The sequence below is a fragment of the Cygnus olor genome, chromosome 3 (genome assembly GCF_009769625.2).
Source record: "Cygnus olor isolate bCygOlo1 chromosome 3, bCygOlo1.pri.v2, whole genome shotgun sequence".
In the NCBI taxonomy this organism is placed as follows: domain Eukaryota; kingdom Metazoa; phylum Chordata; class Aves; order Anseriformes; family Anatidae; genus Cygnus; species Cygnus olor.
The window spans coordinates 83209527-83232511 of NC_049171.1; the positions used below are offsets into that span (position 1 = coordinate 83209527).

General features: G+C 37.2%; 1 protein-coding gene across 1 annotated transcript in view; it reads right to left on the reverse strand.

The window, feature by feature from the left end:
• The window catches only part of PLD5 (phospholipase D family member 5), a 326396-nt gene that overhangs the window by 101172 nt on the left and 202239 nt on the right, over positions 1–22985 (reverse strand). The window contains 1 exon segment of the mRNA XM_040551381.1: positions 8084–8220. Within this exon segment, the coding sequence (XP_040407315.1) occupies positions 8084–8220 (137 nt within the window).

Below are 22985 nucleotides of genomic sequence, written 5' to 3' on the forward strand. Positions count from 1 at the left end.
CTATTGAAATACTTTAAGGTTTTATGAACTTACATATATTCACATTTGTAAAACTATATTTTTCTTCAGTACAAAGCCAGTAGAAGTTGAGCTCTAAGACGTATTATTTTAGAGACTGATTCAAGTCCAGCTGGCTTGAGGAGATATTTCACAGATAACAACAAAGAATACTAAAACCTCCTTTTATTTTCCCAATCATTTTGAAATAAATGTGTTGCAAGATCAATGAAGATCGATTAGCTATATGCCTGCCAAGTTAACAAAAGATAACAGAATATCATCTGTGCTCAGATATCAATATATTCTCAGAGTCCCAAGCAGTTCTAGGAAAAAACAAAACAAAACAAAACAAAAAAAAACAGTAAAAAGTCAAAGCTAAAACTTCTAATGTGTCATTAAATGCTCATCAGAGATTTAGTCTCAGAGGCATGATGAATCTTCCCCCTCATATCAGAAGGCACGCAAATCACTGATGACTCTTAGAAGAACCATTTCAATACACAGAATGTGAAGAAACCAGATTTAAAATTAACAGATTATGATGTTCTCAGTCATGAAAACTCACTTTGAGCTGTATGATCATTTTCAAATAGCCTTTTTTGAAAGGCGGGCCATTAAATACAGAGTAAATGACATATGGGAAATTGCATCCTGCAGAAATGAAGGCTAGTATTTGTGCTTTATTTTTCTGTTTTCAGCTCAGGTTGACAGGAAGTAAATACATGAAGGAAAAAAATCTAAAATATAACATGAAAAGATAGTACTGGCAATGAGATGGATCAAGATCTCCAGCACATTTTTTCATCTTGATCAGGAGGGTTGGATGTGGGAAAGCTGAATAAAGGCACAAAACTCGTGTTTGTTTAACAGAATACAAACAGGTTCAGCTGCCCAGCAAGCAAGAGTACTTTGTATCTGAGGCATTAAGCACAGGCACTGATGCTGTGGACTAACCACAGAGACATGGACATACAGAGACCAGTGCCTCTGGACCTGTATCAGAATATATCGCCATGTATTAACATGAGGAAAAACAAAATCAAGAAGGAAATCCTGAAAGTTTCAGTCTAGTAAATCCTAGTGAAACACATACAGAGCATCTGAAGAGAACAGCCCTAGCAAACCTCAGCCATTCAGTCTCCTCTGTGCCTCCCAGCGAGGCATTAACACAAAGATCCACCACTGTCTGACTGGAACTTCAGTGCTACGACTGGCAAAGTGTGCTGCACGTGGCTGGAAATGACACTGCCAGCTCCAGCTTACCCAACCAGACAATACCGATATCTCTGGGATGCTGAAAGGGCTTCCCCCCATTGACAACCCGACTACTTTTTTGTAACTGTGACACTGTCCAGCCGCTCTGGGATGTGCACCCTGCCACGTCCGCAGCAGGTCACCAGAGGAAGTATCTAGTGTCTTAGACCTGTACTCTTGAAGAGTATCAACTCACACTAGCTGAAAGGACACTCACAGAAGCATTGTAGGGTTAGACACAGACCTCCACACATCTCCTGTAAGCTGACAGGGTAATAAGTACTTCTCTATGCCAGCGGGAGGGTGGAGCAGCAATTAAACTAAATGGTGTCACTGGAACAGGTGCTTGCTAGGATCTGAGGCAGCGCCAGCCCCGGCTGAGCACACAAGTCTCCCTGCAATAGAGCATCAATTCAGACAGATCCTACTGGGAATTTTAGCCACTTTTAATGCCTTTTTCCACAGAGAAAAGGAAGAAAGATTTACCGGGGAGCTTTATTAAGTTGGATAGCTATTCTCAATAGGGAGAATAAAAGCCTCTGATATGTGGCAGATCAGTCTTCAAGATCAGAAGAATGACCAATAATTTTAGATTTAATAACTCTTTTTAGAACAGGCTTACAATCCGGTAAAGAAAATGACCTTGGAAATTTTATGAGTCCTGTTGGGAATAAATAATCTGAGTTTTCTGCACATCTTAAGTTAAGAAGGAAAAAAAAAAGAAAAAAAAAAGAAGAGATTTGATCATAGAGAATCGCCAGCAGACTGAAGAGAAGAAAAGGCTACTCTAGTACACAAATTGTCCCTTTATCCCATCCACAATACTCAGGATCCATGAAATAATTGGAATTTGATTTCTGCTAAGGGTGGAACATTTTCTCTGAGGCAAGTTCACAAATTTTGAGTCATGAACCAAGAAATACATACTTAAATGTATAAATCGCAAGAATACAAAAAGACATCGATCTCTGTATTACACCCTAAACAACGCTTAGCGTAACAGAAAAAGCTGTCTTAAGGAGACTCTAACACAATCCATCAAACTCCAGAGGAAACCATTGGATTTAATTGAACAAAGAGTGGGTGAAAAAGAATGGCTTGTGAATTTGGACAAAATGCATTGAAGCCCAAACCCATCCACACAACGTAATTAATGGTAAACTACCTTCTGGCAGTAATGCAGTAGAATAATATCTACACAGAACATGCTGATGAGTTTTGGCGCTTTTTTTTTTTTTTTTTTTTTAATTTGTGAAAGCATTCTTTATAGCTGAAAGTAAATGCAAAACAAACCAACCCTTTTTAGGTATTAGGGCAGGAACAGACAGGAGAGAATCTTATTCTGCACTGACACCGAAGAATCATTAACAGAACATCTTTTCCACTGGAATACATTTTTAAAAAATTAAAAAATAAAAGGTAGGAAAGGTTGAGCTTCCTCTGGTGCAAATCTTTTGAATTACTGACTTCCCTCCCTGGCCCAATGAGTTGAATGCCCTTGCAAGTGGTAGGTGGTCCACCAGCTCTTTGCAGCATCCAGCCATAGAAATTTCAATAGTAAGGGTGCTCCTTCTTCTGATGCAAAAATAAAAATGACTGAAAATATGGAACATTAGAAAAATTAAGTAGTTTTATAGCTCACTCTCTCCATCACCCCCAAAACAGGAGGACAACAGTCATCATGTTGACAGAAGGCAGTTTTATGCCAAGTGCCTAAGTGTTTTGTAAATAGAAATCTTCAGTTGCTCTTTAACAGGCTTATTTTCAAAATCTGAGCATCTTGTTCTGTTTAGACATTTAATTATTATGCCTGTCATAGTTTGTTTATTAAATAGAAATCAGTCAATATAAACCTTGCTATGTTCAGAACCCACGCAGCGCAAGAAAAATCTCCCCCACAATCAGCCAGGGGCAAAGCAGTTCCAAGGTAAAACAACGTAAGTATGTGCTGCAGTATGTTCACTTAATAGTGCTGCAAAACCCTACTGAGAGAAATACCAGAGATTTTTTAAAATTTTTGTGGTTTATTGCTTTATAAAACTGTGGGCCATCTCTCACAACCTGAGAATAAAGGAATATCTAACAAAACTCAAAGCAACACATGGTAACTGTCCAACAGTAACTGCAAGCCAGAGGCAAGATCTACTAGGAGCTACCTGCTATCTCTGCTTCAATGGGCATCAGACAGGCCAGACAAGGAGAGCTAAGGGTGTATGCAACTTCTATAGGACCCCTAGCATCACTATCAGCAGGAACAAGCAGAAAAGGAGGCTTATTGAACAGCTGAAGTTACCAGTAATAGATCAAAAAGACGTTAGTTCAAACACTTCAGAGAACAGACCTTCTCTATCATCTGTAATTTCTTCTGTTTCCCAGCTTGTCATTTTTAGAGTTCACCAGCTAGTTTCAACACAGCCACGTAAGTTTCAACTAACGTTGTTATGCCAGAGGCTAGCCAAGATTTATTTAAAAGAGATCAGCCATTAAAAAGTACTATTTTCAAATTACGATAATCTAATTTTTAAGCTGCACTGTCTAGTGGACCCAGGGCAAGACAGGCAAAGGTCCTGGACTGCTAAGCATACGCTCTTAACCAGCCTCATCCACCAGGGCTGCCTAACAACATTACTGTGGACGTCTCAGGAGAATTATTTGTATCCCATACAAAGCACAAACTGTAAAAATTCCACTTTTCACAGTCATTACTAATTCTTTTAAATCCCTAAGTGTCAATCAGTTGGCATTCCTTTTAATATAAAGGGTCAAAAGCCATTTGTACTTCATTAAGTCCAGCATTCTAAAATCAAATTATGTGGAACCAAGCCAGGAGTGTACTGCATTCTCTGAAGCAAAAAGATGCCTCTTAACAGTCCTGGTCCAACTGTAAAAAAAAAAAAATTAAATTAAAATTAAAAATTAAAAAATACACAACTACTTTCAGTAAGTCAGTTTCTCCATAAGTAACTCAAGGTATGAAATTTATATGGGAGACTGTAAATGAGTATAAAGAGCATTATTTAATCTAAACCAATACAATTTTCCAGTCAGCAGAACTCAGATTCTAATTTCAATTCTGAAGCCAGAATCTGTCTGCCAGACCAATTTTACAGACCTTTCCCCACCTCCACGCAGATCTTTTTCTGAATGGCGCCATGTGTGTCAGTAGGAGACAGTAATTTTTAGAATGGTTCTTGGTGATTATTCTGATGAGTACATGTATTTGCCCTCAATTACTAGGACAGAGTTATAATTACTTTTAAATTATCAATTTGTACTTTTTGGATTATATCATCATAAGCAAGATTTAAAAAATAATCAAAATAAGTCTGTATTTACACATCAAATGAACAGGAACAAGATTTTCAGTCATTTCTTAGTTAAATACTGAATCTGCTCAATATTACTGAATATTGAGTATGTCTGCCCATGTAACAAACGAAATGCAAAATGGTTTTGTAGCTTCTAGCAATCTGACTTCATATTGTGACAGTCAAAAATGGTCTGTAAGGTAAAATGCTTTTTAGTTCTCAATCATAGGCTGAGCTTTTCAACAAGAAGCTCAAAGATTACAAATCATAATTAATAGTTCTGGTTTCAAACTTAGTTTCGTTTCTTCAAATTGCTATTTCCTGTGTGTTTTTTTCAGATGGGCAGTAACAATCCTTTCAGCGATGGTGAACACATGCAAAAAAGCCTGCTTCTCCACTTCCCTGACAAGTTTTTGTTACAAAATTCCCAAGAAAAATAAGTACATCAGTAAAGAGGAAGGTCTTTATGACAACACATCTAGTAAGTATTCCTTATGTAGTACAAGTTTAAGGATTAATAAAAAAGGAATCTCATGTTGAATTACAGCAACCCAATCAGAAAGGTTGTATTTGTATTCCTGAACAATACAATCACAACAACGTAAAGAAGATGTAGAGGCTTTATGTGAAAATACTGCTTACAACATAATTCACCGATATCTCTCTCAGGCTACAAAAAGATCTGGACTTCTAAAAATGTCTTCCTTTTACTTACCCTCCTCCCTCCCCCCAGTTCTCAATTCTCACTTGTTATTTTTTGGCAAAAGCTCCAAAAATTCCTAGCTGAAGCACTATTCTAGACCACAGTTCTATTTTAGCTATATTTTCCTTTAGAATCAAAACACAGAAATGAAGTTGATTTTCAGGAGACGAAAGCCTTTAACAAACCATCATAGAAATTCTTGTCAAATCAATAGCATTCTTTCCCATCAAGCTTCTTCACAGAAATAATATAAAAAAATAACTAGGATCATACACATAAACTTGTACTTGATAATAATTTCATCTGAAAAAATGACATTCTATTGCCATCCTATCTCAGCACATCCTGCAAATGTAAGCACCTGTTCCTGAATTTCAGTGAAAGTACTCACACAGCAGAAATGTAAGAATTCAATAATTCTTGTCTTACTTATTAAAAGTGCTTAGCCCGAGTACTAAATATATGCCACACAGCAATTGATCTCACAGCACTTCAGTTAAGTCTGCAATATATTTAACACAAAAAGGAGCCCATTTTCATCACGTAAAGAAGGATTCAATGTTAGTAGGTAGCAGCTGCCAGCACTTGGATACTGCAATAGCTGTTATTAGAAATGGTTTAGGCAGTTTATAGACACAGCATTGATGTGCCTTCTGGTTCAAGTATTAGTAGCTAGATCACGCACTTGAATCACTCTGTGAAAGGCATCTGAAAATAGAGCTGGGTTCTGAGATCACTTTTATCACTGTAAATGCAGAACAGTTTCATCGACTCTAATGGTTAACATCAGCATGCCGGATTTACACCCAGGCTCCTCTTACACAGTACAAGAGAAACAAGAACGACACACGCCAACCAACAAAGAACTGAGCAGAGATGAGTATTCTTTGGAAAGGGAGATTGGTGTATCCCAAACAAAGAGACAAAAGCAGTTAACCTCTTAGACATGGAAAAAATCATATGCCAGTTCACAATAGTACTGTACATGGCTCCCACTCTTGATTTTTTTCCATTTGAAAAATACAAAGTGAAGAATAAGTTCTTCCTTGGCTAGGTCTGGGGACAAAATGTGGAACCTTTAGTTTAAAAAACTAAGAGATAAACACAGTCCACAACTAAAGTCATGTGCAAATTGAAGCAAATGAGCAGAAAGACTTTCTCCTCATCTGACCTAGTTCTGTCAAAGATTCACACATAGAGAAGTGGGTGTAGAGGTGACACATACAGTATCTTTAAAAATTTTGGAAGGCAACAACTCACAGTAAAGAATACCTAAGACCCTGATGGGGAAATGAAAGCTAACTGAACTCTAGAATATACAGGCAAGATCTTAGAAGGCTGTCCAGAACCGTGGGCATACCTGAAAATGAACAGATTTGGGCCAAGTCATTTTACAAGAAAAAAAGTGCTGGAAAAATTAAGTCCTGGAAGCATGGCGTCAACAGAATGGGTTTCAGGACAAGGCTGCCTGCAGGATACAGGTATGTAATATTTGAAAGAATATTCTAGCAAGCAAATTTGAGGAATCTCTCTTTGCTTTTTTACTGGATTGTAAATTGCTGCTGACTGCGCAGTGACAGTTGCACCACAGAAAAATATTAAGATACTGTCCCCAAAAAGGTTGCACACAAAATCAACAACTTGCAGAAACAAGAAGAGAAGGCTCCAACAGACATGAAAATTTCATTAGCTTATGCTAAAAAACAAATATCAATTACTCCAACTCACCATAGGCCACTGGTAGCTGGGTAGATTCTGAACGCATCCTGTGGAGCGGTCAGCCACAGCTGCTGGACCAGGTTGCCCACGGTGGCTGCGGAGCCCATCCTTGGAGCTACACAAAGCCCAGCTGGGGACAACCCTGAGCAGCCGTCTATAGCCAAGCCTGCCCTCGGCCGGGGATGGACTGGGAGAGCCCCAGAGACCCCTCCCCACCCAGGCAGTCCCGTGACCCCATGAGAATGGAGAAGTTACTTAAGGGTAACTGTTCTCCCACAAACTGAATCACTGAGGGTGCTCTACATGCAAGTTAAAGCCTTGAAGAAAAGCAGAATACAACTGTGAACAAAGTCCACAAATGTTTGTTGTTGTGTTGTGTTTTTCTTTAAACCAGCCTTGCCAGAGAACAGAAGAGGGCCTTGGACAATATGATGTAGAAAAAGCACTGGACATCACTGACAAACAGATTTGTGGAGGAGCCTGCCAGTGAGGAGAGGTAGAATGAAATTCACAGGCTGGAAATGAAAGGCCTGAAAAAACTAATCACCTACTTCAATTTAAGGTTGAAAGAGATGCAAAACCATGGCAGGTGTCTGAGGCAAATCTTAATCTAATACAGTCAATACTCCATTCTTCCTGTCTGTATCACTAATTCCTCACAGCTCCTAGCCAAGGCACTGTGCATGTAAAGGGAGTGCAATGAGCAGGAATAGGCTGCACAAAAGGGGCAGCCTTAGGTCGAAGGTGATCAGTGACCTTCCCTGTGAAAGAAATCTCTTGATGAAAGAAAGATATGGTGGAACTGGGAGCAGCATGAGCCACTTCAGTCCTCATTTACTGAAATGTAATGGACTTCGACCCACGCTTACAAAATAATTGAACTAACACAAGGGCCTTGCTCAAAACACAGCACCAAAAACAATTTCAAAAAGTGTGTGCTTTATTTTGTCAAATAAACCTCCAAAACAAGAAACCATCTTTTCCTGTTTCCTACTCTTACCAATTACACCACAGGATTATGGTAGTTATTACACATCATTGTATAGCACATAATATTCTTATCCACCCCAAAAGAGAAGTTTTGTTTGTTACCTCTTACCGACAGTTATTTTGACAGTTCTTTTCTGAGAGTCCATCCTCATCTTCTCCCATAATATCCACTGCCGAAAATATCAGTGCAACCAGAATTGCAAAGCAGCATACCAGTGCAAAGATCACAATGCATCTTTGCTGAGACTGAAAGAGATTAAGATTAAAAAAGTTTTAATGGGGTGATCACATTCCAGTCAATGACCTGAGACTCTACAAATTTTAAATAAGATCTAAACTTCTTTGAAGATCTTACTGCCATAGCTGTCAACATGAAACACACCTCGGGATGAAAACAGCCTCAAAACCTTCCTCAGTGTATCACCTTGAGATGTATTTTATACTTCTCAGACACTGTTAAATAATTCATGTCACAAATAATATTCATAATTTAAACTGTCTTCTGTTTGTACCACAAGGAAAGCATTATACCTTAAAATAATGTTTCTCACATTAACTGCATATTTTCTGATTGTGCATCACAGATACAATACACACTTCAGCATGGCAATCAAAAGCCTTGAGAATTTTGTTGTGTTTGGCTGAAATAAATCATGTAATTGCAAGAAGACTGAAGGACAAAGTCCTTTTTATTGCTACACAAAGTGACTGGCATTGTTATAATCCTCACAGCAGTTGAGACACTGGCCAGTCCTTGCCCCACAACATTTATAATACAAGGAAAACAAATTCACAGATGTTAGATGGGATTCAAGGAAACAGTGGGAGACCGCTGGTCAATACAACAGGCAATGCTCTCCGCATTTGAGAGGAAATTAAACACAGCATAGCACGTCCTTACCCTTCAATATGAAATCCTGCAGCATTAAACGGGATACAAGTGTGTACAGCCCTAGATAAATGTGAAACCTTCTCCAGAATCTCCTGACATGCAATTTACACAGCTGCACAAATAAAGATTATTTTTATTCTGAAACCTACTGTTTAAATATAGTGTGTGTTTTTCTATTGAAGGAAAAAATTTTATTGAACATGTTTTTGTGCAAAAATCTAACTTGTTACCATAGTTATTTTCTTAATTTTCATTATTGCCCTGTAAATGAAATTTCACATTCAAAAAGGTTTTATAAAGAATGGGAAAGAGGGAAAATGCATAAGAAAGCAATCAACCTAATGCTTGTGCCTTGAAAACAACTTTATAGTATTTCCATCGCTTTTCACACTTATTTTAAGAGGTAATATGTTTCAGACTAGCAAGAACTTTTCCATGTCTGCATAAAGAAAAGGCCAACTTTTTTCTTTCTTTAAAAATAAGCTTCCAAAACTTCCAATTCAGCACACATCCCAGAAAAACCAAGCTCGTGTGTTTCAGAACAATTCAGATCTTTTCACAGACAGAAGTGAAATGCTTACTTAGAACATAGTAAACAACTTCCTTGGAGAAACAGGAACCATTTTTCTGAAATTCAGTGAAGAAAGCATCCTTTTACCTAACACTAACACTGAATATATTTAGGTTATATGCATATTTTAAATATAATACATATTAGACAGTTCTACACCTTTCAAATGTATGTTTAAACTTGTGCTAATACATTACCTAAAATCTTATGAGAATGTAGCATAACAAAATCTTCAAGCATTTGCAAAATCTACTCCTGAAACAAATACCATTTGGACATTTTTTTTTTTCTGCTAGGTATAGTCATGGCAACATACGAACAAAAATTAGAAATGACTGCATTTGGGTGCCCAAAACCAAAGCTGCACTCACATGCCCAGTAGGACATCATTCTCTCACTAAGACCACCTCTCTCTCACAGTTTGCTACAGTTCTCTAAGGGTATTTGCAAAAAACAATGCAGCTTCTTCCAAGCACTGGCTTTATTTCCATGGCAGCAAGATTGCAAGGCTACTCCCATACCAGCAAGCCAAACAGAGCCAGGGCTTGTTCTCCACCCTAAGGACAGAGGCCGTGAGCCAGCACAGCTCACGCCACTAGTGCTTGTTTTACTCTAGTAACACGATAACTGCAGTCATCCTACTCGCTGGAAACAGTCTTGAGCCCATACTGTGGTCAAAATTCGGCTAAACTGCAGCAACAGGCATCCTAGCTCCTACACTGTACAAATGACTGCGTGGCACCACTCCAGGAATTGCCTCCCATCCTCTTGCTGTGTCTCCATGCAAGCAGCAGCACAACTGAGCACTCCAGGGGCCCCGGGGCCAGGAGGGAGCACGTGAGCCTTCAAGGCTGGGCCAGCCAGGCTGAGGCAGCAAGAGATGTTTCATTGAAGGGAGCCTGCAGTACCTTCTATCATCCTAAAATGTCCCTGAAAACCTTTGTGAGCACCTTAAACCTAAAAGGCCAAAAGCTACAGCAGTTCCAAAATGATATGGTATCACAAGAGGAAGAAGAACAAAGGCGAGTGAAACCGATAAGTGCCTTCAATACCAGGACATTTTATGGTAGCAATATCCAGGTGGTTTTGTTCCAGGAACATGGAAAGGGGAGGCCAAAATGATCATAGAATCATTTAGATTGGAAATCGAGCTTTAAATCCCATTCCACATAAATTCACGGAATATAGTCAAGGCTTCTAGACTTCAGTGTTGTAGTCTAAGTTTGTATAAAGTTTAAATCCCTATTCTTTCAGTTCTAAGCATGCACAGCTTGCCAAGCTCTGCAGTTTGACTGCTTCTTATTAGAGCAGCATACCATTAGCACCACTAATAAGACCACTGCTATTCTACCAGCACTAAAATAAAGACAGAATCACATATATCTAATTTACTGCCCTTATTTACACAGATAATCTGTATCAAGCATTCCTCTTTGACAGTCATAATAGATTAGTTATTTCTTAAGTACCAGCCTAACCGTGTGTTCACAAGTAGCGTAGGGGACCTTTTAAATTCACACATGCTAAAAAGGAACCTTATCAAACTGTAACAATATTTTCTTTGAACTAAGGATAGCACAAAATATTAAATAAATAAATAAGCAAAGTTTCCAAAGCTTACTATTCTCCTAATCCCACATTATTAGTCAGAGACCTGAAAGGCTAGGTAAAGATCATTAAAAAAAATAAATCGTACAGATAGTAAAGAGGGTTTTGAATGTTTTTACAGTTCATCTTGAAATTACTCTTGCTGAGTGGTGATTTTTGCCAGCTTTTAAAACTACATGTTACATTAGAAATGAATATTTGAATATTGCTTATCTTCAAATTCATGTTTATATTAGAAAACAAAGAAACAAAAATAGCTACTGGCAACAAATAAGTCTCCAGAGCCTTTCTTTTGACAATGGTAATAAATCTTAATTTTCATGTACTACCACCAATACTGCAGACAATTTTATAATAGGCTTTTTCCAATTATAATAGATTGGAACAGCCCATGCCGCTGTTCTATTCTACTGCGTGCATGTGCGCACGGGCATGTTTGAGTAGTAGCAGGCTTCTTGAAAGAAATTAATTCAACACAGAAGAGCTCACGCCGCAGAGAGACTAGAAGGAATTTGTTAGATTTGCTCTTCAGGCTCTTGCATCAGTGAGCTTGGGCAAACTGTTTGCTTGATGCTGTGTTGTGCGGCCCCTTGGCAACGGGGATCTGAGCTTATCAGACCTATCGTCTTGCTGCTTTCAGTACATGCCTAAAAACCCTCTGTGTTTAAGCTTTCAGTCTTCAACACTTAGTTATGGAATACAGTTGGAAGACCTCTAAAGCTTATGTAGTCCATCTCTCCATATACACAATTAATTTAGACAAATACTACTTCTAAAAGATGTTTGTTCTAAAAAATTTCCAGTTGAAAGAGATCCTGCAGAATTCTCTTCAGGTAACCTGCCCCATGCGTTGGTACCTTAATGATGCCTAGCTAATTCTCTCCTGCTGCAATATAATCTTTTTCCTTCCCATATGAGCTGAAAATAGAGAGACAGTATTTCATTCTTTCCTGCTGTGACCTTTTATACATCTGAAGGTTGCTGGAGGTGCTATGAGGCCTGTGCCCAGAGCATCAGAGGACAAGGATGGCTGAGAGTTTCACTCTCAAGAAGTGCAGACTTCTTTCCAGCATGAGCCCCAAGATTCTGTTACATGACAGACATATTTCTTCAAAGCTCAGAAAGAGTGAGAAATAAACCCTGCAGAAATGAGGACTATCAAAAATGCTATTTTCCACTTCATGAGCAAAGTGCATTTCTTTCACCTGCCTCATCCACCTTAAACAATACCATTGTTTAAAACAATAAAATCCAGTCAAATACTGCATTTACTAAATGAAAGCATGGTATTTTTCATGCTGTTATACCCCCAGGTAGAGAGCGAGAAAAAGAGCAAAACCTGAACACAATGACTATGCATTACAGCACTACTCAGAGAAGATTTTCTTCTGAGAAGGACTCTGTTTATTTTTATTAAGAAAAATGATAATCTGTGTCAGTTAAGGTTGCATCAGAGCCAGGGCTATCCAAGCAGAATTTACAATGAGAGCAAGAAAACACCCTCCATCTTTACTGCATTCCCATTGCTAAAAGGCTGTTAAGAACATTTCAATGGCCTATAGCTTTAACTTTCTTCACAGACAGTAGATATCTCTGTAACATACACATAATGAAGCTATTACATGTAAACACCCAGAAAATAAGAAATTTTGTCAAGAAAAGTCACATTAATCATTTTTGATTTCCATCTTTCCTACTCATAAACCTTGTTATCCTGCTGGAGAAGGTGAAAATAACATATACTTTGACCTTTAATAAAAACTTTCTTGCAAACTCTACAAACTTTGTCCAGATTATTATAGGAGAGAGAGAAAACTGGATGGAATATCACTCTCATTGAAAAAAAATGGAGGACATTTTAGAAGTAATTCAGATGATTCTGCTGCATATATATATATATTTCCATGCTTTTAACAGTAATCTAAATTATGGAATAGAAAGGAAATGTGCTGATTAAGTTTTCAATCAAAAAAGCAGAATATATTGAAAGCACGCTGGAAGACTAGATTAAAATTTCAAAATATTCTTGACAATCCAGAGAATATGTTGAGAAAAACAGGTTAAAATTCAATTAAGGAAGAAAAAAAGCTACCAGCAGGTATGAGCAAGCAGTCGCACAGATACAGAAACTTAGAAACCACTAGGAAAAAAGGACAATAAAAATGATTAAGAGGCTGAAATACATGCTTTAAGAAGAGAGACCAAAAAAAATAAAATAGGACTCTTTAGTTTAGAGAGGAGAAAAATCATCAGAGCACTGGATAAAGTGAAGGCAAAATTACTATTCACCAAGTAGCACGATACCAGAAATAGGGATGTTTATTGAAGCTAGTAGAAGTTAAGTTTCAAACAGATCAAGTACTTTTTTATACAGTGGATATTGAGCATATGGAATTTGTTGTCACAGGAGACTGTGAAAGCAAATAGCAGCGGCAGGTTTAAAAAGGGATTAGATAATGCCTTTGACAACATGTCCAGAGCAGCTGCTAGAGGAAACAGACAAGGATGTGCCTTTCTAATACAGAAGTTGGGTGGCATGCTATTGCCACTGTTAAACACACTGTGCAGGACTAGATGTGTCACTGGCCTGAGCAGTAGGTTTTATTTGCTGTGTTTGTATATTATTTTTCCATAGAAAAATTAAACTAGTTATAGCATACTACAACGTGGACACGAATCAATCATGTCACACTGTAGTATTTACTTACATTTCTACATCCTGCTGTAGTGTTTGTAGTGCATACAAGGCAACAATAATCCCTACCTCTACTTCAAGTCTGCATGTTTTGTTCACCTTTCAATAGTGCACTGAGAGAGTTAAGAGAAAAATCAACAATAACCATTTACTCATATAGTCGCCACAGAAAGAAGAGTTAATTCACTGAATAACATTCTTTAATTTCAGTGTTTTCCAACCAAACGAGGCATACGAAGTCATACTGTCTGCCCAGTTTCTTTTGAATCTGTATTTGAAAGAAAAATCCGTAGAAATGTAATTATCTCAGATGTTTTATGAAATCCAGCATCTAGGTAGAGTTGGCTGAGAGACCCAACATAGTGCAACTCCCGAGGAAAAGATGGTCCAAAGCTTTGTCTTTCAGCATGTACACCACTCAGCGCCACGCAGCCTCATGCAGCCAGGGATGGGAAGAGTCACTGCTGCGGTGCTCTGTGGCAGGGTGCAGGGCCTTGAGTGCGCACCCACAGCGAAGCAGCTGCTTTGGTTCCACTGCCCTCTGAACGAACGTTTGATCCAGCAGGTCAGGCATGTAACACAATAACAGACCCATTACTATAAATAGAAAAAACTATAAACTACCTTGGAAGACATTCAAGGCTTTACATACTACTTATCTGAACCTCCTCCACACAAAGTGCTATATTACAGGAAGCTATTAACATTCACAATATGAGCTCTGTAAGAAAAAAAAAAAAAAAAAAAAGAGGTTTCCAGCACACGACCAGCTAATATCTAATGTATTTTGTTGACCAGAATTGGCATAAGAGAGAGGACTGAAGCATTTAAGTGTTCACATGCCATTTTCCTGAAATCAAGCCCTGATGTCTGACCATAATATATTGACTCAGTCTTTAGCATAATGTAAGACAGTATTGTAGTTTGAGAAAGGCAAAAAAGGCCAATGTATGCCCTAAAAACAGTCTACTGAAATCCAGTGTCTCCTGCAAAGAAAAAAAAGCGTATTGAATAATCACAACCCAGATTGAACAACCAATTCAGAATACTATTAATAATTCATTAGTAAAAAAATCACTGTAAATACTATTTCTATATCCAAATATCAGTTTACACATCTCTAAACCTGGAGACACCAGGTAGCTGCTCTTACCACTGCTAATATTAATTCTATTACTCCATCAGGAATTTTCCAAGTAAAAATCGCTGCGCAAAAGAAAGCTGTAATTGACTTCTTTTTGGATGAGCACGTCCCCATATGAGCAAAGACACACTACCTCTAGAAAAAACATACCAAACTGAAAACAAGAACAAGCAAACAAAATAAAACTACTCTATAAAACCCCAGAAGCCAGAACCGATAGCAACAGTACTTAATTTCTGTTTCGGGGTGACCAAAGAAAGGTCAGTAGGTACAGTGAAGGTAAGGGTGGAGAGAAAAAATAAATAAGGGGGAAAAATATTCATTGTACTCTTTCAACTTTTAATCTAAAGGCTAATCATGTTTATTTTAAAGTGAAAAGGAACATTTTTAAATGTTGAAGAAGGGGAAAAAAACTTTTGTTTCATAAGTTGCAGGTGAAACATGCTCAGAACACTTATTAGACATTTCAGACTTATTTAAAATGTCTCACCAAGAAAAGAAAGACACCCCATGTTAGAAGTAGATCACTTCAATGATTACTTGAGATCATGCGCTTAACATATACATGACACATTCCCCTGGACCAGTCTAATACACATAGCTCTGACTGCACAATTCTGCCCCAAACTAGGCAGGATTGCCATAACCATCAGACAGCTTTAGCTATTCAGGTGAGGCACCTAAGCTAGACCAAACCATACATAGATAAATACATTGATTTGATGCTTGTGATCTCTAACTTACAAATGGTAATGTCTCATGTTTAAAACTACACAGTTATGTTAGTACTTTAATAACTGTGACAAAAAGTATTAATGACATGCTCAGTTGAGTAACCTAAAGCTTGCTGTCAGGACAAATCTGCTGTCAGCAAATCTCATTTATTTCAAGAAAATGTTTTAAAGCCTTATTAGCAGCAATCTTAGTTAAGACAAACTAAACGAAAACTAAAAGTCAATTAAGACATTTTTCATAAAAGTCAAATAAGACATTTTTCTGCCACTGTTTGCATGTGCCATTTTTGTACAGTTACCTCAAGCTTCTTTATGCACACAGCCTTTCATCATTTTTCTGAGTTTTTTTTTCAAAAGGAGATGAGACAAAAAAAACAGACTTAAAAATACGAAAACATGGCTATAGGCACAGAAACACCATCAGGGAGGCTGAAGGTACAAACGAATTTAAGTTCAAGTGTAGTTCTGCAGCATAAACTCACCACTACCACCAAGGTGCTTTTTTTTCTTAGCTAGTTGAATTCACAAGGCAAAATACATTACCTTCAACTTTTTCCACTGAGGTTTAATCATTTCACGCTGCAGCTGGGACAGCTGGCTAAGAGTACAAGCACCATCAATTACTGTAACATGACATTAAGTCATAATAAAGCAATCATACTCTACAGTCTACAGCAGTGGTACAACTGAACCTGGCAGTACTTAACTTAGTTTCAGTTAGTTTAACCATAAATTACCAGCTTCCCTTTTATAAAGCGTAAGAAACAAATTCATTTGAACTCTTCTGAATTTAAAAGGAAGAGGAAAAAAGATCTCTCTCACTCAGTAATGAGAGGCAATTAAGGGAAAAGTTTTATTAACACTATTAGAAATTGACACAAGTTCAAGAAATGAGACTATCTCATAGGGAAAGCACTTATTTTTAGCTCATTCTGAATTTCTAACTACACTTTTAGTAGATGTGGAAATAATAGATTTGCCACTCAGCCAAGCAAGTTAATTCCATTGTCACAGAGAACACAACCAATGTGACATTCGCAATAGGAATTATGTTCCACTTTAAAGAGAGATAAAGGAAAATAAAAAGAGGCTTACAATCCAGAGCTAATCAGAGAGATAAAGGTAAACTAGTTAATTATAGTGATTATGTGTATCTGATCCATGCTTTCTTTCTTACGACAGACTTGAGAGGTAATTTAGCTACCATGTTTTTATCCTATAAAATTCTGTATTTGAATTAAATGACAGTATTTGTACCTTTTATATCTTAAATAATTCTACTTGATGGATAATTCCTTTACTGGCTGGAAAATATACAACAATGAGCAAAGATGAGACTACTGTTTTGACTTCAGCATCTCTCAAAAACCTTCCTCCTTGGCATTCCCTGCCTTTCCCAATCATCTCACGTTTGTCTGTGATTCCAAAAGACCCTTTTTATAGCAAACAGGGGACTGAAGAGTGGAGTGTCACAAACAGCACCATCCCCTCCTCTACATGCAGAGCTCTGGCATGGAGAAAGCCAGGCTGGAAGTGTCAGCTTCCACTTCCATCCCACAAAGGCAGCTGGTTCTCCTTGATGTGGTGCATAGGGGCTCTGCTTTACTCACTTGTCTCCATGTAGAAGGAACATTCCGGTTCTAATGGTTTTGTCTTGCATTTATTTGTTTGTTTTAATGAAAGCACTTCCTAGCAACACAGAAATGATTTAGGTAACAAAAAGAAAATAAATGAATTCCTCTAAGTTCTCAGTGACTGGAATGCCTGTTGCTAGCTATTAATAATAATTATTAAGTCTTAGTGTTCCAAAAACATTTGGTCAGAAAGGCTTTCCCTGTATCACAACAAAAGAAAAAAAGAGCTGAATATTTACACTGGATATAAATTTATGAGCACACGAGAATATATAACAGGCAAACAAAGAACCAAGAAAAAAAGTCAAGGCACAAACAGCAACAGATCTCGAAGACCTTCAATATTCTATTTCCTTTTACCACAATCTCCTTCTGTAGGAGATCTATTACAGTGCTCTCCATATACTCCATTACTGGAGGAGTTCTTTTCCTAACCCAATGAATAGAAACACACCTTGAATGTGGAAGAAAAAAAATCAGAAGAATCAAGTAAACTAGCCAAAGGAAATTGTTTCTGATGTGCTCTGGATGTCCACTGTTCCAGCTATGTTGACCCTTTCCTCCTTCCTTTCTCCACCAAACAGCAAAACAACTCATTATCAGTTTCCCTCCCACTAAGAAGTCCCCACTATATTCTGCCTTCTTACATGTTTCTCTCTTCACACAACGCAGAGAAAAGTCCACAAAAAGGATACCAGGTTTCAAAAGCAGTGGAAGATATCAAACGCCTTGAGGGAAGGTCGGAAAATCACCACCAGCGAGCTTTAGTTCTGGTAGGTCCAAAGAGATTTGTTTTCTAGAGAGTGCCACAACCATGCTCCTACACCAGCAGAGGTGCAGAACTACTCTGATTTAACTTTTCACCTCTCACTGAAACTACCCGAGACCTCTTCCACCAGTAACATCACTCCTGCCCCCATTCGCCTTTCCTCTGCTGCCTTGTGACTATGTTAATAAGGTCAGAATCCTTCTGGTATCTTGGGATATGAAGGTGTCCTGATTTACAGCCTTTTGTCAGGTTTTCTCTATCTGCCCCTTCTCATGTATTGCCCTTGTGGAAAAAGCTTTTGCACTATCATTTTCTTAGTCTGAAAATATATTTTGATATTGTTCTGCTGTAAGAAGCTCATTGGCTACTGGCCTACTATCTACTCAACATTTATTTTGTTTTTCTCACTCTGTTTATATTAGAAATGCCTTAGCTTTTTTAAATCATAATTTCCACAACCTCATACATAAGGATAATCAATCAACATTGTAACTGGCTGAACATTTTCTCTATTTTGTCCTTGTTTTTTGCATGTAAGTCATTGAAAATTCAGATAAAGCAGAGCCCAGTCATGTGAAACATTTCAGTGCGGACTCTGCCGCCTAGTAAAGTGCTGTTTGTGCTGCAGCTATCCTGTCAGTTGGACCACTATTTCCCTCAACCCATTATCAGTTTTCATGACACCTGACTTTAAAGCCTCCACCTTTCTATTACATATTGTTTAAATCAATCAATGGATTTAGAAGTTACTGGAAGGAATGAAGGTGGATGAAGCACATGAAGATACATACTTACATATTACACACACAACCTTGACCATAAAAGTCTCAGTTTGATCAGAAAACAGTCTTAAGGATTAAATAGGATATCCAACATATACAACTGCTGCGGTAAAAAAGAATGAGGCAGGTATGTGGCTGTTGCCATCAAAATGATCAAGTGTTCTGGCTGACCTGAATTTGTGACTAATTTTATGATTGTTTTAAATCAGGTAATCACTACTACAGATTTTTTTTAATTAAATTACCATTACAAATCTGGAATTTTTAATCATTCTATAAAAACAAAATGCTATTTTTGTGAAATTCTGGTTTCTTATTCTCATTTCTGTTGCAGAGAATCCCAATAAAGGCAAAAAAATTAGAGAGATGAAGATGAACGTTGGATACAGACCAGCGAATCCTGCCACACAGCAATTTGACATGGCGGAGGCACGCATCTCTCTGATGTTTCAATGTTCTTGAAAGGAGAGGAGGTGTATTGCACCTCACCAGTACAAGTGATGATGTATCAGAAAAAGTTCCAGTAGAGAGTAACTGCATGCCAAAGAGTGTCACTAAACATTATCACCTTTCATCCTACAGTGCAGTCCAATATTTTTCTGAAGCTTTTTTTTTTTTTTTTGACAGCAAACTTCACTGTGAATACTCTTTTAGGAGGAAAAGAAACTAAATTATTTGCAATAACAGCATCTTACAGGACACTATCAACTGAAGAAAATTGTTTTGGGCAAAGATGTATGCTCAGAAAATCTTACAAGTCCTTTCTAAACTGCAAAATAAAGTGCAGCTTGAGTTTTCAGTTAAACAGAAAGGCCTTAATACAGAAAAATCATCTAGAAAAATAGTAAGATTCATCTCTAAAGTCTGGGGATTAGACAAAAATCTCGGGATGCAATATGAAAATAAAGTCCTAATACATTATGAGGAGCTCACTCCCTCAAAAAGTTGCCATTGTGTTAAGTGACATAAAATTCACAGAGACATCTGAAGTTCATCTGCCATGTTGTCACAAATTGTCTTATAAAAAGTTTAATGAGTCTCAAAATATGGAAGTTTATTCTTTTCTCAGAAAGTAGGAAAATGGTAAATAATTGCTACCATTTTGGAAGGAATTTGAGATATGAAGATCTTACACTATTATATTATATTAATTGGCATTTGAAGTTTTATCCTGAAAGCCAAGACTGTAAAATAAATGCATCCTACACTTATGAAAACTAGCTTAGAGTCTAAATATTTTTTGTATGTACTGGTTAAGGCTGAGAAGTATTTGACATGAAAAAAAAAAAAAGATTACTGTGTTTATTGTGTGCTCTGGTAAAATAATAAATGAAATTCAAGTAAAATTAAGAACAGATTTCCTTTTTGAATGCATAACCTTTTAATCTGTATAATATTAAGCAATACATACAGATGCACTACTACTCACAAACAAGCTCGGATATGGGTTGATAACATTTCCAAATTATACTGCATCACCATATGCATCACCATGTACATATTCATTGAGACAACAGTGGTTCTCGCAATTCTAAATTTACAGATTCCCTCTGTATAGAAAATGCAAACCTAATGGCAACAGGCTGGCTTTTCTTAGTCTCCTAGTCATTTATAAAGAAAATTACCAAAATGTCTGGTGGTGTATAAAAATATATATACTAAGTACATACTTCTTCCAGAGCACATTCAAAAACAAGCGGTATTGATTGTCTGAGACAATGTACAGTATCAGAACAAGACAGACCTATTACAGAAGCTATAAGAAGAGGGCTGTATCTGTGCTTACACTTTCAGCCAATTGATACTCCATTTTCATTTCCATGGAGATTTTATTTTTACATTTCAGGTATTAATTCCCATATTAATCTACTAATTTCAAAAAAAAAAAAAATATTTACAGAAAGGATTGCTCCACAATCTAAAGTTTTATCTTGTTGACTGAATTAATGCCTGCCAAGCAAATTAATAGATAACTTTGCTGGCATTTATAAGAAATATGCACATATACACATACATGTTTTATAAAGCTTATTTATCGGCAAATGCCATCATACATCAAAAGCACAGAAAAGCATTTCCCAAAATTTCTAAAAGTTTGAAATTTCCAAAGTTTATGATTATGGATCAAACTTAACTTTTCCTATAGTGGAGAAATATGGGGAAAATGCATGGCACTCTATTGTCAGACCCCACTCAAACCTAACTCTCCAACCTACTGCAGAGATGTCCAGAATACTTCAGTAAAGGACAAAATTTTGTAGTGGCTTTCAGATAAAAATGTGCATAAGCATGCATTTTAGATATAAATGTTCATGGGTACACTACGGGCTTTGAGCAAGCCACTATGGATAATAGCAATTTTGCCACTGTCTTTAAAAGGAACAAGACTTAACTCAATCTTCAAAAAGCATATATAATTATTTTTATAATGCAAAGACCAAAAATCCAGTTTGAATAAAAATGTGATAAATTTCTCTCAAGTCATAAAACTATAGCCTTTATCTTTCAAAGGGCATTAAAATGCAGGCTGTAATCACATAAAAGTCTCTTGTTCAACAAAACTTTTTTTTCAGGAACAGTATGCTTTTCAGAGTTTAAAACCTCACCTTTTCTTTAGTTCGTTCTGTCTGGCTATGGAAAGTTCCAGTTCCCCATGGACATAAAAGGGATAATTAAATATGCACCTAAGCCAAAACTGATCCACTGTGCTGAGCTCAAATTCAGATTTGCCAATGACGTAAAACTGCAGCTATAATCTCCCCCATTCATTTTGCCATGTTCAGAATGTACAGCCAGGAGCACTCGAGCACTCCTCCTGTTTAACATGGTTCACTACCACACAAACCACTAGATCTCATTTTGAGATCACACTAAATATATAGAAATATTATCCAGACATCAGATATGTTATAAAGTCATCAGCTCAATTTAGATTTTGAATACAAAAGCCTTGATCAAAATTTAACAGATGATTCAAAGCATCTGGCACCTTATTAAATATTCATATATTACCCTATTTACATATAGGCAAGGAGATAAGACATTTTGATTTTCCTTTATTGCTAAGACTTTTTGACAGGTATATAGTTTTCTTTCTCCTTTTCTTCTGCACCAATCTCTAAAGCCCCTTCCACAACAGTTCGACTATGTCTTTCTTACAGCAGTTATGCTTCTCTCAGGGACAGCAAACAACAAGTCATCTCACTCTCAGCAAGGACTGCAAAACTGGGTTTATTTCTGAAAATTAGCTTTTTGCACACTCAGCTGCTGAGCTTTTTCCAGGAAAAAAGAAAAGAACCCAAACAATAAGCAAGCCCAAACATTAACCTCCACTTTTTCTGTTTGCAATTGTGTTCTGTTATCATACAGAGGGTGATAAAATAACCTGGAGCTCATCGGCTTTCTTCAAAATTTGCACTAATACAAACATGAACAGAATTTGGCCCTTGTTATTCCAATCTCCTCCATGGCTGACAACTTCTACAAAGTTATTTAGAGAAGATGAGAATGTTTAAACATGTCATTCTGATACATTTGTTTCTTGCATGGCTTTCAGCCTAGTCCTTGCATTGAAAAACAAAACCAAACAAAAATGGACATGATGGAAACTAACTGAAGTCACCATGTTGACTATGTACTAATCATTTTGTAATAAACAGATGCTTTGCCAAAAATTACTATAAAGCCCAACAGTTTTGCCTAGATCTCTGTGTTAGTGTAGAAGCATGGAAATTATGTTTTTAAACATGGGGGGAGGGGGGGGGAGGAATATCAGTCTCCATCTAGCCGCTGTAATTCAGTTTGAAGGAAACTACCCAGCAATTTAAAAATTAAAAAAATATGCTTGCACTTATCCACAAACTGCTCCAAGGACACTGAAACTATTTGCTATACATGCAGAAATGAATACTGTCACTTTCTGCTGTCTTGTAGCTGTGTAAATTACTTTGTAGATGGCAACTTTGGAAATTTGTCTCTCTACTATATAAGAACAGGCCCAGAGGCTGTAAATGATTGTTTGGGCCCTCTGACAAAAAGCATCTCACAATTTTTGGCTCAATGTGAGAAATTTCCATTGCTCGGTCCTCTGTTACACAATTACAATTCTTCTCTTAGCCAGATGAAAGAAAAGTATCCAAGCAAACTTCTTAATTGAAATGATCTACCAGTACTTTGGGAGAA